At 39.2% G+C, this 15772-nt stretch overlaps 1 protein-coding gene across 21 annotated transcripts in view; it reads right to left on the bottom strand.

Annotated features, from left to right (window-relative positions):
• Positions 1-15772, bottom strand: part of neb (nebulin) — a 65073-nt gene that overhangs the window by 7869 nt on the left and 41432 nt on the right. For 9 of the 21 annotated variants that reach the window (XM_025063554.1, XM_025063553.1, XM_017039870.2 and 6 more), the window contains 34 exons: positions 15634-15738; positions 15421-15525; positions 15237-15335; positions 15039-15143; positions 14835-14939; positions 14649-14753; positions 14403-14507; positions 13908-14012; positions 13714-13818; positions 13150-13254; positions 12948-13052; positions 12154-12258; positions 10423-10524; positions 10238-10345; positions 10050-10154; positions 9846-9950; positions 9629-9733; positions 9384-9488; positions 9182-9292; positions 8920-9030; positions 8711-8812; positions 7951-8055; positions 7644-7733; positions 6915-7028; positions 6733-6837; positions 5303-5407; positions 4301-4411; positions 3215-3325; positions 2404-2517; positions 2214-2318; positions 1632-1736; positions 912-1016; positions 393-485; positions 42-134 (listed from right to left, as the gene is read on the bottom strand). In XM_025063554.1, coding sequence (XP_024919322.1) covers positions 42-134; positions 393-485; positions 912-1016; positions 1632-1736; positions 2214-2318; positions 2404-2517; positions 3215-3325; positions 4301-4411; positions 5303-5407; positions 6733-6837; positions 6915-7028; positions 7644-7733; positions 7951-8055; positions 8711-8812; positions 8920-9030; positions 9182-9292; positions 9384-9488; positions 9629-9733; positions 9846-9950; positions 10050-10154; positions 10238-10345; positions 10423-10524; positions 12154-12258; positions 12948-13052; positions 13150-13254; positions 13714-13818; positions 13908-14012; positions 14403-14507; positions 14649-14753; positions 14835-14939; positions 15039-15143; positions 15237-15335; positions 15421-15525; positions 15634-15738 — 3564 coding nt within the window. Of the gene's footprint in view, positions 1-41; positions 135-392; positions 486-911; positions 1017-1631; positions 1737-2213; positions 2319-2403; positions 2518-3214; positions 3326-4300; positions 4412-5302; positions 5408-6732; positions 6838-6914; positions 7029-7643; positions 7734-7950; positions 8056-8710; positions 8813-8919; positions 9031-9181; positions 9293-9383; positions 9489-9628; positions 9734-9845; positions 9951-10049; positions 10155-10237; positions 10346-10422; positions 10525-11414; positions 11520-12153; positions 12259-12947; positions 13053-13149; positions 13255-13713; positions 13819-13907; positions 14013-14402; positions 14508-14648; positions 14754-14834; positions 14940-15038; positions 15144-15236; positions 15336-15420; positions 15526-15633; positions 15739-15772 lie in introns of all 21 variants that reach the window. The other 12 variants (XM_025063556.1, XM_017039882.2, XM_017039888.2 and 9 more) reach the window with 8 other exon arrangements.

Consider the following 15772-nt stretch of genomic DNA (forward strand, 5'->3'; position numbering starts at 1 on the left):
AGGAGGTGAAGGGTCACTGCAGTCTGTTTCTGTTTCTATACCGAGCTGATATTCCTCTGGGTTTCTTTGACCCGCTTCATCTCGGGCAGATCTGGTATGGCTGTGCCCTGACCAACAGACTCCTTGTACTGATTCTGTTTGTTTGTACAGGTGACACAGGAACAGAGTCAGATGGGAACAGAGATACAGTTTTTCACAGATTTTGTATAAAATTTAAAATAAAAGAAGGAATATTTTTAACACAATAAAATCATACATGGGGAAAAAAACTAAATGGTCACTAGATGAAAGGGTCACTTCTGGTTAGAGTTTTTCTAGTGAGCTAATAATGGAGGCGGTAAGGGGAGTTTTTTGGAGGAGATGAAGGAGGGCAGGGTCACTCTGCTGTGTACCGTGCTAATGTTGCGCTGGTTGCGTCTAACTCGCTCCATCTCAGGTGTCTCAGGCAGAGCTGTTCCGCCTCCCAAATCCTCTTTGTATTGAATCTTAACATGGATGAGGAATAAGAGTTTTATTCAGCTCCAACCTGAGTGAGCTGCTCTATCACGTCATCCTCGTTTTTATGTTTGGACAGAGCCACACAAATATTTTAAACAAACAACATCTAAATCAACACATAACATCGATGACAACATCAACAACGTCACAGTGAACAACAACTCGAACAACACCACACAAGCTCCGCACTTACAACTACAGAACAAACTGTCAGGGATTAGTGGCATCGATTTAGAGGCCACACATTTGAGAAGTTTTAGATTTGATCTGAAGAAAACAAACGGATGTGTATTAGGTTTGTCAAATATTAGCATGAGGAAGTGAACGTTAAAACTCCAAACTAAGAAGTCGTATTATTAGAGAATGTTAAAAAAAAAACAAAAACATGAATGTATGTATTATAGGGTAGATACCAAGCTGAAATTCTTTGTATTCTCTTTAACGCGCTGCAATTCGGGAGTGTCGGCTACAGAAGACACTTTTCCCTTTATGTTTTTATGGTCAAGCTGGTACTGAAGCTACAGGGAGAAAAAGACAAGTGTGATTACAGGGTTGTGCAACTTGACATACAAACATTCAAACTAAAAGAAAGAGACCAAAAGAGACACAAAAAGTAATATTAAAAACAAATAAACGGTGATTATATCCTGCGTTCACACGGCCTCACATTATCAGAGCAAAAAAACAACAACACATAATTCAAAACTCTATGAATATTGTTCATATACTATAATGCAAAGTTAGCAAAACTCCTTTTATCTCACTGTGAAATAACCAAATACAGTATTTTGATGATGAATGAACTGTGTGAAGTGTTCGTGGGCTGGAAATGGCCCCGGGCCAGGAGTTTGACAACACTGCTTTAGATGCTTTCATGTTGCACATTTTTGCTATCAAAACTACTGTATTTGCAGTAAACGAGAAAGTTAACAAGAGTTTAGAGAACATTACACTAACAAAACCTAAGTCTTTTAGGTATAAAGGATAATACTTGACAGAAAACATGGAGACATACAGAACACAAAGCCGTCAGAAAGATAGAAAAAAAAATAGAGGAAAATGTTGGCTCCATGAACATGTGATTCATTTATCATTGGATTAAAAAAAACTAAAAAAACTAAAAAACAACTTACGGTGCTGAAGTTCTTCTGGTTCTCACGGACTCTCTGCATCTCAGGAGTGTCCAGAACTGGAACATAGTGAGACATGGTCTTCTCTGCATCCTCCCTGTATTTTTTCTGCGGGACAAAATACAGCAATGTATTCCCCATCTGCCTCGATTGTATCAGCGACAAATCAGTGTACAAATAATTAGAGAGTTTGACGGGGTCCTAAATCAAACCACCCTACAGGGGAGCAGCTGTATTACAACAAGTAAAAGCACAACAGCCCTTTCCATATTATATTTCTATTTGCTTGACCAGATATAATTTAGAGGGTGTAGGTTGTTTCTGCCAAAATATTTGTTTGTTCCACAGTAATAACTGAAACACTGTCACTTCGACGCAACAATATAAACAGTTAAACTACTTAAGTTTTTTAAAACAGTTTACTAGATATTCAGCCCTTTTCAATATTTTACAGTAATGTCACCAGGGGTTGAAAAAGTACTAAAAAATGTAATAAAGTAAATAAAAGTACCATCTAAAAACTACTCAATTACAGTAACTTGAGTAAATATAATTCATTACTTTCCAGCTCGGCATGTCACATACCTGGCTGACCATGTTCTTCATCTGCTGAGCGTGGATGATGTCAGGGGTGTCGATGACGGTGGTGTAATTGGCTCGGTCCATTTCAGCGATATGCTTATACTTTGTCTGTAAAACCGCAAAAAAAAACAAAACAACAGTTGTCAGTCAACGAGCTCCTGTGAATGTGATGATACGACAGCAGGATCCAGACCTGACTGAGGATGTCAGTGGCGTTCCTGGCCCTTTGGAAGTCTGGTGTGTCTGTAGCCAAAGCCATCATTCCCTTGCCCTTGATCTCCTGCTCCAGTGACTTCTTGTACTCTCTCTGTTAACGGGGAAGGAGATAAGAGTATGAGATGATCGTCGAAATCGTATCACGGCCGGCTCATTATTGAGAGACTATGTTCTACTCATTCACACTAAGTGGGGGCTGCACAACCATGTGGCCTGGGGGGAAATGGTGAACAAAGATGGTTAGAAGAAATTAGGGCTTTTGTTTTAGATTGATTGGGTGTGAAGCTCCACACAAAACTGGAAAATAAAGTCAGCTGTGGTTAAAGGCAGTTTGTTAAAAAAAAAAAATTAGTTCTTTTTTTAAGATATTTTGGTTAAACTTCTACATTTTCAGTTCTATAAAAAAATAAGGACTAAAGAGTTCCCCATCTACGTTTCCCTTCAACAAGAAACAACCTCAGGACAATTGATAAATGCTAATGAATTAGCTGTATTTCTTTTCAACAACAACTGATTTCTCAAACTGTAACTGTAAAAAAGTATAGGTTTTGTATTGGTGTACAAGCGCACAGCAGGTAAAGCAAATATCTCGGAGGAACTCTGAGGTTGTTTCCTGAAATAAAGGGATGAATATTAGTTATCAAGAGTAATCAAGCAGAAACAGGACTCCAGTCTCCTTTTAGTGATGGATGAAGCTGAGTTAAGGAGGAGACAGGATTCAGCAGGTTGGTGAGCCGGGAGTTGGATTATGACGATGCTGACTGCATCGGCTTTTCAACGAGTCATACCTCACACAGGATTTGAGTGGCATTCTTTGCTCTCATAAGTTCCGGAGTTTCCTCCAGTACAGTTAGCCCTTTACCCTTCACCCCCTCTTCTAGATCCCTCCTGTACACTTTCTACAGGACGGAAGAAGAACAGAGACACTGCAGAGAAGGGCAAGAAAGGCAGAACCAGGCCAGGCAGAGACAGACAGACCAACAGACAAATAGTCCCCCCCGTGGACAAACTGACGTTTGTCCTTCGAGGTCAAAGTCACCACATCTCTTCCACTAATGAATTAAATAAAACACCCTCTTTATATCCACTGTGACCAAGGTATTCAGGTATAAGACTTTCAATATTTAATACATTTATTGTAACATATTCAGAGTCAATAAGACCTACTGTTTTGGTCACTTATGATTTAAACTAGGCGTGTCAAACATACGGCTTGTGGGTCAAAACCGGCCGGCTGTGGGGTTCAATCTGAATGAGTTTGACACCCCTGCTTTAAAGAGTAAGGTAAGGTATACAATTAAATTATTTTAACTTAAAAAAAATTGTGGCTTTACACAAATTACGGATCACTTCCAGTGCTGCTCTTACAGTCTGACCACAAAATGTAGTAACCAATAAAAGTTTAGTCATAAAGTAGAAGATAGAGAAGCTGGTGACTTTGATGAACCAAAAAAAGATCCTGGTAAAGGACAAATTGAACCACATTTCATCAAACAGAGTAAAACAAATCCACATCACAACAGTTCAAAGTGAGTGTTTCACCTTTAAAAGAAAACGTGTCTGGATCATTCAGAGGACGCATGCTGACGTGCAGAGGCTTCAAATTCAGCTACAGTACAGGAAGGGTTTTATTCCTACATATAACAGATTTCAACATTGAACACATGGGAGGAATAATACGTTCAGGTCGGTGCGGTGACTCATGCAGAAGAATAGAAACTACTATTGAACTGAAGTGGGGAAGGAGAAAACACTGGTGGGATTAGAGATAAGAGTGGAGATTAAAAAAAAAAAGGAGAAGGACCAAAGTTGAGATTAAATCTTAGTGTGATTATAAAAACGGGTTGGAGGGTCGATGGTGGTAATTTGGTTACCTCACTGGCTATTTTGGTAGCATGTCTGACATGTAACATAGCAGGGGTGACCTCCAAGCCTGAGAGGTTCTTGCCCCTCATGTTCTCCTCATAGTCCTTCTTATAGTCTTTCTATTGGCCGCAGAGACAAGGACAAGGACAAGGACACATCACAGATAATCCACATGCAGGCAGATCAGGTTCACCGTTCAGCATACAGACGAACACCGCTGTTGTCTACAATATTAAAACCTGTTTCTACTTCAGAACCTAGAATTAGGAATGAAGAATCATACATTTTGACTGCAGACACCAGGATATACATTGAGTGTTTTGGGGAATAATAACAACTCCTGTTTGAAGTGTGACGGGAACTGTCGGAATGGAACTTAAAGCAGGCAGCTTTCTGATTGGCTGGAAAATTTTCTGCATTTTTAAACTCTTATCTAAAGTAACAAGTTGAAGCAGGAAAGATGAACTGACACTGGAAACATGCATTTTCATACTTGTCTATCAAGAGTCATTATTTTCAACAAACTTTCACTGCAGTGGAAATGCTACATGTAAAGAAGCAAAACCTATTTAGATCCTGGAAATGGTTTCTAAAGTTAAAGTAACACATCTTAAATTGTTTCTGCCTTCCCCAAACCTAATTTATACAGTAGTTTAGGGCAGGGGTCACCAACATGGTGAAAAACTAGTCAACAAGAGGGTCAAAAATTGTACTGTTACTGTGCTTTCTGAATCAGTTCCACTTGCAATGATATTTAAATGGGTGCAATGAAGTTACTCTCACTTTCAAAAAGGTCGGTGACCCCTGAGCTAAGGATTAACATAAGAACAGTTACTGAACTTGAACTCTAAAACCAGTAAGGCATGAAAACTTTTATACAAATGAATATTAAACTGCAGGTTAATGAATATATATATATCTATATTTTTACCAGAGCTTGTTACTGAAGAGTGTTGCATCTGCAGCTTTAAAAGTAGAGATTCACACACAAAGCCTTTCCATTGTCCTACCTGGCTCTGCATGTGCTGGGCCTCCTTGGCCGTCAAGTACGTGGGGGTCTCAAAGTCCATCATGGCTTTTCCCTTCTCCTTCTCATACTTCTCCTTATATTTCACCTGGAGCAGCAAACAGAAATGTCAAGTCAACTGCTGTGTGAAAAGTGGATTCAATCAATTCGCCAAGACAGGAAGTCAATACGGCTATTTGTCTTTGTTTTTGTTGGTAAAATACATTTACAATACATACAAAGCTGCAAAATCCTTATTTCTTTGTCAGAAAAGATATTCTATGAAAAGCACTTTTTACATAAGCGTACATGGTTAGACAAAGACCGATACAATATTTTAAGCTTGTTTTTTTTTGGTAGCATTTTTGAAGGTTGTTGTGTTTTGCTGCCTTGCCTCGAACTCAGATTGTGCAGCACTTACGTTACTCTGCAGTTCAGACGCCTCCTTGTGATGAAGCTGCTCTGGTGTGTCAGCAATCATATGGTAGTGACCCTTACTCTCCTCAAATTTCTTCTTGTAGCAGTACTACAGGGGAATGTTCCAGTCAAGTCAGACGTCAGAAAGCGAGTCTGAAGTTTACTCGCATCCAATAAATAAGAAATGAGTTCATAGTACAGCAAAAGCTTGAACTGTATTCAAAAAGCTGATAGCAAAGTCAAAAACTGGGAGAAAATGAAAAAGGGTGATTTTTAAAAACTAGTATGAGAATTATCTGAGTGGGTGAGGGCTCAGCGCGGGGTCAGGGAAAATGTCCTGAAATTAGTCCAAGGAAGGGAAAGCTAGCAAAAAACAGTTGAATTGAAAAATAAAAAAAATCACAATTTATACTAAGCTAAAACGTCAACAATAAGTACAGCTATAATTAGTTGATCTACTTATGTTTTCCAACCTATAAAAATATCCTAAATAGCTTAATTATTTTTCAGCTAAAAAAAGTGTTTCAGCATTAAGAACAAACTGTAAACACAGTTACCAAAAGTATAACACAAAGTGCTGTAGTTTATGCAAATAATGCAACTAAATTCATAACAAAAACAAACAAAAAACATTAAAAAAATAGTTTATACAAGTCAAAAATTTAAAAAAAAAATCTGTCAAATTAGATAAGCTTAAGTTAAAAACTATACTGGTAATAGATAAAAGTTAGCCAAAAATGACTAAAAACTAAAAAAAATATTGGTTAAAGGTTATTTTTCAAAATGAGATGATGAGGTAATAATAAAGAAGGGAGGTTAAAAAGAAAAGGAGAGGTTATAGGTGAGATGAGGGGCTGGGTAAGGATCACTACCAGATGAAGCCAGTGACAGTTTAAGGCGATGATGTGTTTAAGGAGGTGGATGATGTGCAGATGTGAGTGTGAGGTGTTATATAAAAGGAAACGATGATTTGAAAATGAACAGCTCCCTGGGTAAAACATCTGATGGGAGTCTTACGCTGCTGGCCAGCTTGCTGGTGCTCAGGCTGTGCTGCATGGACAGAGACTCAGCCATGTCGGTCACAGGTTTGTGGATCTTCTTCAGATCGCCCTTGTATTTCACCTGTAGATGGAAAATGAACGGTACGCGTTGAGCATCAGTGGCAGGAAGACAGGTGTGACGTGATGGAGCTCACTTACTTCACTTGCTAACACGTTGGCGTCCTTCATAATCTTGTAAATCTTGGTGTCCTTCAGGTCAAACTGCGGCTTCTTTCCTTTTACCTCCTTGTCAAACTTCTCCTTATACTTAATCTGGTGGATTCAAATACGAACATTATGTAAGAAGTTTCTTCCTCTGGTCTGAATTGATCCACTATTAGAATATATAACACAATGTCAGAGAAATCTACACCGAAACTTCTACTACTGTAAATGAAGGATGGTGTTTCCTGAAAGAAACGATTAAAACGACAGTTGCTTTTCCCTTTTTAAAAGAAGAAACCATTTGTTAATCCACAATGTGACATCATGTTTGATTGACAAAATGGAATCATGGGAATGCTTTAAAATGAGCGGACTTTGCCGGCACAATTGCAACTAATGCAGCAAATGCAAAGCTTTTTTTAGTTTAGCGAGAAATCTGAATGTTAGACACAGAAAAAGCGTTTCAAGAAAAAGTTTCATAAAAGTTTAGTATGTAGTTATCAGGCTATATCCAAATATTAATATTTGGATTTTAATACTAAACTATTCATATTATATAATATTAAAAAAAATCTGACATAATTAACCCTTGATCTTTTTTAGAAAATTTGTTTTCAATTCGCCAATTTGAACTCAAATAAAAAAAAGAATTCCAATCATAAATGACAAAAAGACAGAAAAAATAATGGCAGCCCTAGAGTTTTAGGGTGTGAACCTCCTTACATCACTAGTCAAGGCACTCATTTTCTTAATGTGGCGCATCTGCGGCGTGTCAATGGAAGCAGCTCCATGGAGGGAGGGCCTGGCCTCCACCTACAAAGCGCAGTAAAAAAAAAAAATGGAGGGATGAGACATGAATAGGAAATGCAGGATGGAAGCATGAGGTCAGATCTGCAGCTCTACTGTTAGTCTCAGTGGCCTGTAGTTAGGTTTCTACCACAGCTGGACTGTCATGTACTCTATGGACAAAATACACATCTTGAACAGAGGTAAAAAAAACAAACAAACAGTCGATTCTGGTCACACAGACCTGACTGGTCAGCTTGGACACTTCAGTGGCCAGAGTAATGTCAGGGCGGTAGGTCAGAGAACCACCGCGGCTCGCCTCCTCACGGGCTTTATCGCGGTATCCAATCTGATGGAGAGGATGTTAAAACATCAATCAAACAAAACAACAACAACAACAATCAAGGGATGAGATGCGTTTTCTTTATGACTAAGATTTTTTTTATTTTAACCTGCATAGGGAAGCAAAGCAAAACATGGACTTTCACTGTTTACTGAAAAATTGACACTAACAAATTAATGACAAAATCACTGTGGGCGTCAGTAGAAAGGCAGCCCTTGTGTCCATTATAAACAAAAAATATTGTATAAATATTTATAAAAATTATTGCTTTTTTTCAGTAGACTTTTCCAGTCAGAGCACTAGAGTGCTTTTAGAATATCAAAGAATCAAGCAGTTTCTTTTTTTTTTAGCTGTGACCTGGTCAGTGCCTCAAACGATCACAATTTAAAATTGCATTTCAATGTCCACCTGAATCTGCTCATTGGTTTAAATTGGTTTCCATAATATTTGCCAATGTATTTTGCCTCTCTTTGTATCGTTGATATAAACTCAGTATATTTTATATTTATATTTTTATATTTTATATATTTTTTTGAAGAATAATTTTGATTTTAATTCTGATTTTATAACTGGAAAGTCCATTAGACAAATGTATTAATCCTAATAAAAGTGGTGTGACTTGATTATAATTATCAATATTATTATTATTAGCATTATTTACCCCACTGATTAGTTTGGCAGCCTGGGTGGCCTTCCTGATGTCGGGACGATCCACCACAGTGGTGTAGCTCAGGTTGGCCTTGGCGTTCTTCTTATACTGCAACTGTTGAGTTCAAACGGAAGAGCAACAGCAGAACGACATGGGTTATAAAGTGAAACGAGACTACGAGTCAGACTAAAACGCAAAGTATATCAATAGAGGAGACTCACGCTGCTCTGGCATTTGGCCACATCAATGGCGTGTTGAACATCAGGTGGAACAGTCATGTTGTTGTACTCCGACTTACCCTTTTCCTTCTCAAACTTGGCTTTGTACAGCGTCTGTGACAGAGAAGAGTTAAATGTACGAGCCAAAAAAAATGATGAAGAAGTAGCCAAACCAAAAGATCAAAAAAAAAAAAAAAAGCCAGAATCCAAAAGTAATTTGACTTGATCTAAAACCATAACCCAACTGTAGTGAGAGGATGTCTACCTTGCTGACAAGCTTGTTGACGTTCTTGCTGTGGGCTGTGTCCCGAGTCTCTGACATGGTGGTGAAATCGCCGGACTGCCTTTCCTTCTTACTGGCCTCTTTGTATTTGGTCTACGGACGAAGACAAAACATTTAAAAACAGGTTTAAATGTTCGAATGTTGAAAAATTGAAAAAAAAAGAAGACATTCTTTCTGCTTTTACCTCTGATGACAGCAGTTTCACAGACTTGGCATGAAGGATTTGAGGAGTGTCCATGACAGGCAGATAGTGACCCTTGGCCTTTTCATACTTCAATTTGTATTTCACCTGGTGGACAGAAGAGCACACAGCTGTTTAGGAAATGCAAACCACAGCACAACTTTACATCAACTGACTTCAGAATGAATGAAAAGTGTAATTTTTGTGCAAGTTTTTTGCTGTGGTTTGAACACAAGGGTAAGACTCACCTCGCTGGCCATCTCAGAATTTTGCAAACGAAGGAGCATAAGTTTGTCGTCGGTCACAGGGATAACACAGCCCTTCAGCATCTCCTTGTCATACTTGTACTCAACCTGGAAGACAGTGCGTGTGTGAGAGAGGAACATTACAAAAGGGTTTTTTTTCACCTTGTGGTATAAAAATAATAAGTGAGTGTCAGAGATGAAAGAGAGGTAAAAAACTCACATCACTCTGCTGCATGGAGTTCTTAGCAGCATTGAGAAAATCTGGTCTGTCCGTCGTCCAGTTCCACTTGGCCTTAGTGGCTTCGTACTTCTTCTTGTAGTCGAGCTGATGAACGTAAACAGAATCACCAATGTGAAAACATTGACATGTTTTTGTTCATTTTCAGGTAAGTCGTTCAAAATAAGCTCAAGTGAAGACGCTCACGTTGGTGATGTTCCTATAAGCCTCCTTGGCGGCACGGATCGAATGAGCCTCTGGGTCCATGTTGATCTGAGCTTTGCTCTTCTCGTAAACCTCTTTGTACTTCAGCTGTAAGACACAGGAAAGCACACAGTCAAAAACAGCAGCCAACAGCATATTGTCGAACGCCGACAGATCAGACCAGGACTCACGTTGCTGGTGATCTCCTTGACCTTCTTCATGTGCAGCTGGTGTGGAGTGTCATAAGGCAGGGTGTAGCCCTTGGCCTTGGTCTTGTTGTACTCCATCCTGTAGATGATCTGAAGAGGGCAGCAGCCACCACGTCAATACAAGTCTTTCATCAATTATCTTTCAAGTTTGTTTGGGCAAAACTTACATCACCGATCTTCTTGCTGCGTCTGTGAGCCTCGTACTCTGGTGTCTCCAGGATGGAGGTGAACTTGTCCTTGGCTCGTTCATACTGCTCCCTGTACCTCCACTGTTGGAGGTGAGTGCAGGAACAGAAGCAAAGTGAGTAACACTCCAAATCACCATTCATTTTATGTTTTTGTTTTTTTTTTAAAGTTTGGCTTATGACTTGTTTTTTTGTTAAATGATGTGAGAGATGCTAAAAAGGAATGCGTAAACAGACTCTTTTTAGCATCCTTTGAGTCAAATTAGAGTCAATTTTTTGGTCGTATTTAATGTCCTTAAAATGTAAAATTATAGATGGACTGATGAGTGAGATGGTGGCATTTATTAATAAGAACATGCTCAAACATGCAAAACTTGCAAACTACAGCATTCAGTCAAGTCTGTTGACACAGAGGTCATTTTTCACACACAGAAGGGTTAGCTGAAAACGATTTTAGCTGTTGACACAGAGGTCATTTTTTCACACACAGAAGGGTTAGCTGAATGACACAATTCAATGATAACTGAAATGTGTAGCGGTAGTACCGTCCAGCTACAGCAGGTACTGAAGCATCCCAAGCTTCTCTACAGAAGCTTCGTCGCAGCAGTTTGCTGCCTGTCTCTACTGTTCTACTATTTCAAAATGATGTGAATCTCCAGGGGTCAGTGCGATATGACGGTAAGTGGAGAAGCGATGGAGGGATTAGAGCGTCGGTTAACGCCGGTCGCTAAGTGTACTTCAAGCGGCAGGGGGTGATGATGGCATTGTCTACTGAGAACCATGATTTCAGAGGAAACCATGGTGTCTGAACTGGGCCCAGCAGCGGTGTAGTTTCACTCCTGAGTGGAACTACAGTGTTTTACTCAGCAAGGCAGCGTTTCACTGAGAACAGAATACAGTGATGAGTAAAACCGATGAGATGGACCAATGAAAGCGATGGATGGGTGGATGGATGACTTTCTCAGAAGGTTTACCTTACTACCGATAGCTGTCTGAAACATGGCGGTGAGGATGTCGGGGCGGCGCAGCTCATTGCAGCCGCTCTTTAACAGATGCTTTGCGGTGGATTTGTACAGTTTCTGTTCACACAGACATAGACAAACAGACGCAGAGCATGCCACAGTTGAGCAGAGAGAATCAACAGCGGGAACACTGGACTGGAGGAGAGACGGGTAGAGAGTCCTCGTGTGTCTTCAGAGCAGGGTTGAGAATCAGGAAAGTTAAGGGTAGAAATGTCTTTTAAAATGTGTTTTTATCTGATCTGTTTGCATGAGATATATAATAAAGATTGTAGGTAAAAATCTGGCAAAAATAAGTCAAAAAACAACTGACACCTATTTGAAGCACGTATAAATTAAACTTATATTAAAGGCCAGAAAAATAAAAATCGTTCGCTCACTTAAAGTATGACAAAAACGTCCTAAATAAAACTTGATCAAAAAGGAGTCCATCTTAATTTGGACAAATTTATAACATGTTGATGTCATCAATAGACTATTTCTGTTTTGGCTCTGAAGACACAGTAAAAACCTGTGAGGAGAGAAAAGACAGAGAAGGAGCAGACGCCGACACAGAGAGAGGACGAGTTCTCTGGTGTTGAAAACAGAGAAGGCCATGCCAAGGTGACGACCACCGGTCGGGTCTGTGGTGTCGGCCTCATGCACCAGAGGTCTGGACCCAGCACAAACTTTGGAGGGCGGCCAGGTGTTTTACCTGGCTCTGAATCTTCCTGTTCTCTCTGGCCAGCTGATACCTAGGATCCTCAGTGGTTACTGTGTACTTATCCTTAGTCTTCTCATAGTTAGCTCTGTAGGACCTCTGCTCACAACGTCAAAGAGTGGTTAAGAAACGAAATATTCACAGGAATAACACACAAAAAAAAAGTGACCTGTGATGTGAATGAAATATTCACAGGAATAACAAAAAAAAAGTGACCTGTGATGTGAAGAAGCTTCTCGGGAGAGGAAAAGAAGGTTAAATAATGCAGACAAGTAATATAATCAGAGAAAATACAGAGAAGAGCTGCAAGAGTTATGAGCATGTTTTTTGAATGTCAATTATATGATTATAACAAAGTTTCTTTTTTTTGTTTCTCTGACAAAAAACAAAATGAGGGAAACTCAAGGAGTACAATTTCTAATCATTTTCTGAATGTAGAGTAAATGACAAGTTAATCATCAGTTACATCTCTTATCCAGCAGAGGCCACTATACAGATTGTATACCAGGCATTAATGTAAGAATAGAACCTCTTATCCAGCAGAGGCCACTATACATACTGTATACCATACCTATATACCAGGCATTAATGTAAGAATAGAACAGAATTCTAAATTTACATTTAGAAATGAACTCAATTTTACCTTGAAGCTGAGTCCAACAAATGCACAGAATCATAAATGCATTCTATTTTTGAACAAAAACGTTTACAAATTTTACTTTTACCTTATTTTACCAAACCTATTATAGAACGGCAATGAGGTTAAAATATAAAATGAAACGACTCACATCATTAATGAGGGTGGAGGCGAACTTGGCCGTGTTGAAGAATGGAGTGTCGCTGGTGTATTTGAAGTTTCCTCTGTTCTTCTCAAAGGACGCTTTGTATTCTCTCTGTTGACAAGAAAATACACGTTTTTTTTAAATACACACTTATGTGAAGGCACATTAAGATTGTTTGTCAAAGGGTAAAGGTTGTTGTGTAACTTACCTGGCTGTACAGTGACTTGTTCTTGTCAGCTAGCTGAAGATCTGGTGTATCCCACACGTAGCAGCCGATTCCTTTCAGCCATTCCAAGTCCTCCTTGTACTTGTTCTTGAGACGTACAGCAAAGGCACAAGTTATGATACAAATTGATGACCGGCTGAGTGCCAAATAAACAAGACTTTAAAATGCTCCGAAAAAAGTGTCTTCCCGGAGAATGTTAATTGTTATTTCTGCAAATATTTGCGCCATAAGAAGATTTGAAACACAACTTCCGTCTTTTACAGTTAGTCAATTCCGCTGCTTAAAAAAATGTCATTGTTAAAATTACTTCAAAGAAATCTATAAAAACGAATCAGTCAATGTCACAAAGAAAACATAATAAAAAAGCCTAAAAATAGCCACAATTTAGCTAAAAGTAAAAATATAGACTATATTATTTTAAAGCAGGATAACGCCAGTGATGCCTTCACTGTCCTAGAATTTTAGGTTGCACTACATACATCCTAAATTTAGAGCTTACCTTCATATTGGTAGATAGATATAAGAATGAAAGTGGACGGAACTTACGTTGCTGACATTGTCATTGACAATTCTGTTGAAAAAGAACTCAGGACGATCTGGGATGGACTTCCATGTTCCCAGGGTGCTGATGTACTTCTCCCTGTATTTAACCTGAGAAGGAGAGGATACAATGAGGTTAGCATTGTTATGTATAAATATTCAAAAATGTGACTACAGGCAATAAAAATGTGGCTTCTGACCTCGCTGATATCGTCGGTGACTCTGCGGTGGTAGACGATGTCCAGAGCATCCTTGACTGTACGGTAGTGACCCCTGGAGAGCTGGAAGGTCTCCTTGTAGCGCAGCTGGAGATAAAAAAAAAACCATGTTGAAATATGGTTTTATGGTGTAATGAAGAAAACCAGGTTTGTTTCTATTCTTTCTAAAGCAGGGCTCTCAAACTCCAGTTTTTGGTCTGCAACACCCAACATCTGGCCCAAAATGAGTTTCAATAATAATTTCATTTTAACTATAGCTATTTAACTATAGGAGATTTTTGGAATATTTACAGTATATATTCCTATATATATATATTAAAAAGATGTAATTTGTCACTTAAGAGTGTGAAAAAAGTAGTATTATTTTATATTTATATGAAACAAAATTGTTGATTATCCAGGGATGTTAAAGAAGAAGATAACAATTACATATACAAGCAGTTATAACCCAAAAGTAAAAGTTAGACGTAGACTCACATCACTGGACTGGAGGTAGGATTTCTTGGCTCTGATCAGCAGCGGGGTGTCGGCAATGGCCGTGTATCTGTGCTTCATCTTCTCATACTGTTCTTTGTATTTGTTCTAGAGGAGGAAACGAAATGTGATCCAAAGTGAAGCTCTCGTATTAAAACAATTTTCTACACAGAGAAGAAATTTTATATTGTGTTTCTGGTAAAGATGGTGCTCGCTAATACAATGATAAAGAGGAGCGGAGAGTCTTACATCACTGTAGACCACTTTAATCTTTCTGGCATGGCGCATGTGAGGAGTCTCGATTTCCTGAGTGAAGTGAGCTCTCTCCTTAGCAGCCAGGTCTGTGTACAGGTACTGTAAACCAAAACATAAAAATAACATCGTTAGAAAAATAACTTTCACACCCATTGGTGCTGATGTAGGACTAGAACTCGCCTTGTTGGTCAGCTTCTGGGCCCACTTGGCTCTCTTAAACTCAACAGCGTCCCCTGGAGTGCTGACCTTGCCCATTTCCTCTTTGCTCTGGGCTTTGTAGATCATCTGGAAAAAGCACAGAGCACAGTTTGAATAAAATGGCTAGGGTTCAGAAATTAAATTAAAAAGTCAGAAATAGTCAAATTATCATTTATAAGGACTCACAGAGCTCATATGGGTCTTCAGCTCGGTCACACGTTTGTACTCTGGCGTGTCTAGGACCACGGAGAATTTGCTCAGATTCTTCTTGGCATCAATTGGATAGTTCTCCTAAAAATATGTATAAAAAAAGGTGACAGATTTATTGATATGTTGCTGTGATTAGGTTTTAATGGACAGAAAGTGTTAAAACTACGTCCGTACGTTGAACTGGGTGATGTTGCGGAGGCGGACCATCTCTGGCGTGTTGTACAGGAAGCAGCCGACGCCTCTCAGCCACTGTAGATCTTCTTTATATTTGAGCTTAAAAAAAAATTATAAACATATTAAATTAAAAAAACACCATCTGGCTATTTTTGCGTGATTTCGTGGCCTCAAAAACCCATACCTCACTGGTGATCTCGTTGACGTGTGAGCAGTGGATCAGCTGAGGTGTGATGGGGAGGGAGATCAGCTGACCTTTGCTGTTGTTGTACTTCTCCTTGTACCACAGCTGGAAGTAGACAAGAAATATACCAATAAGACATAAATACAAAGCTCAACACAGGGGCTCTGACTGAAGTGTGAAGGAGGAGGCGGCGTGTAGAAAATGGCTCCATACGTCGCTGAGGTGCATCTGGTTGTTCTTGACTTGTTTGATATCTGGGGTTTCGTAGGTTGTGTGGATCTTGTCCTTGTTCTTGTGGTACAGCTCACGATACAGACGCTGCGGATAGAGAAGCAGATCACATGTCAGAGAC

The sequence above is a fragment of the Cynoglossus semilaevis genome, chromosome 16, assembly GCF_000523025.1.
Source record: "Cynoglossus semilaevis isolate Cse_v1.0 chromosome 16, Cse_v1.0, whole genome shotgun sequence".
NCBI classification, from domain to species: Eukaryota; Metazoa; Chordata; class Actinopteri; order Pleuronectiformes; family Cynoglossidae; genus Cynoglossus; species Cynoglossus semilaevis.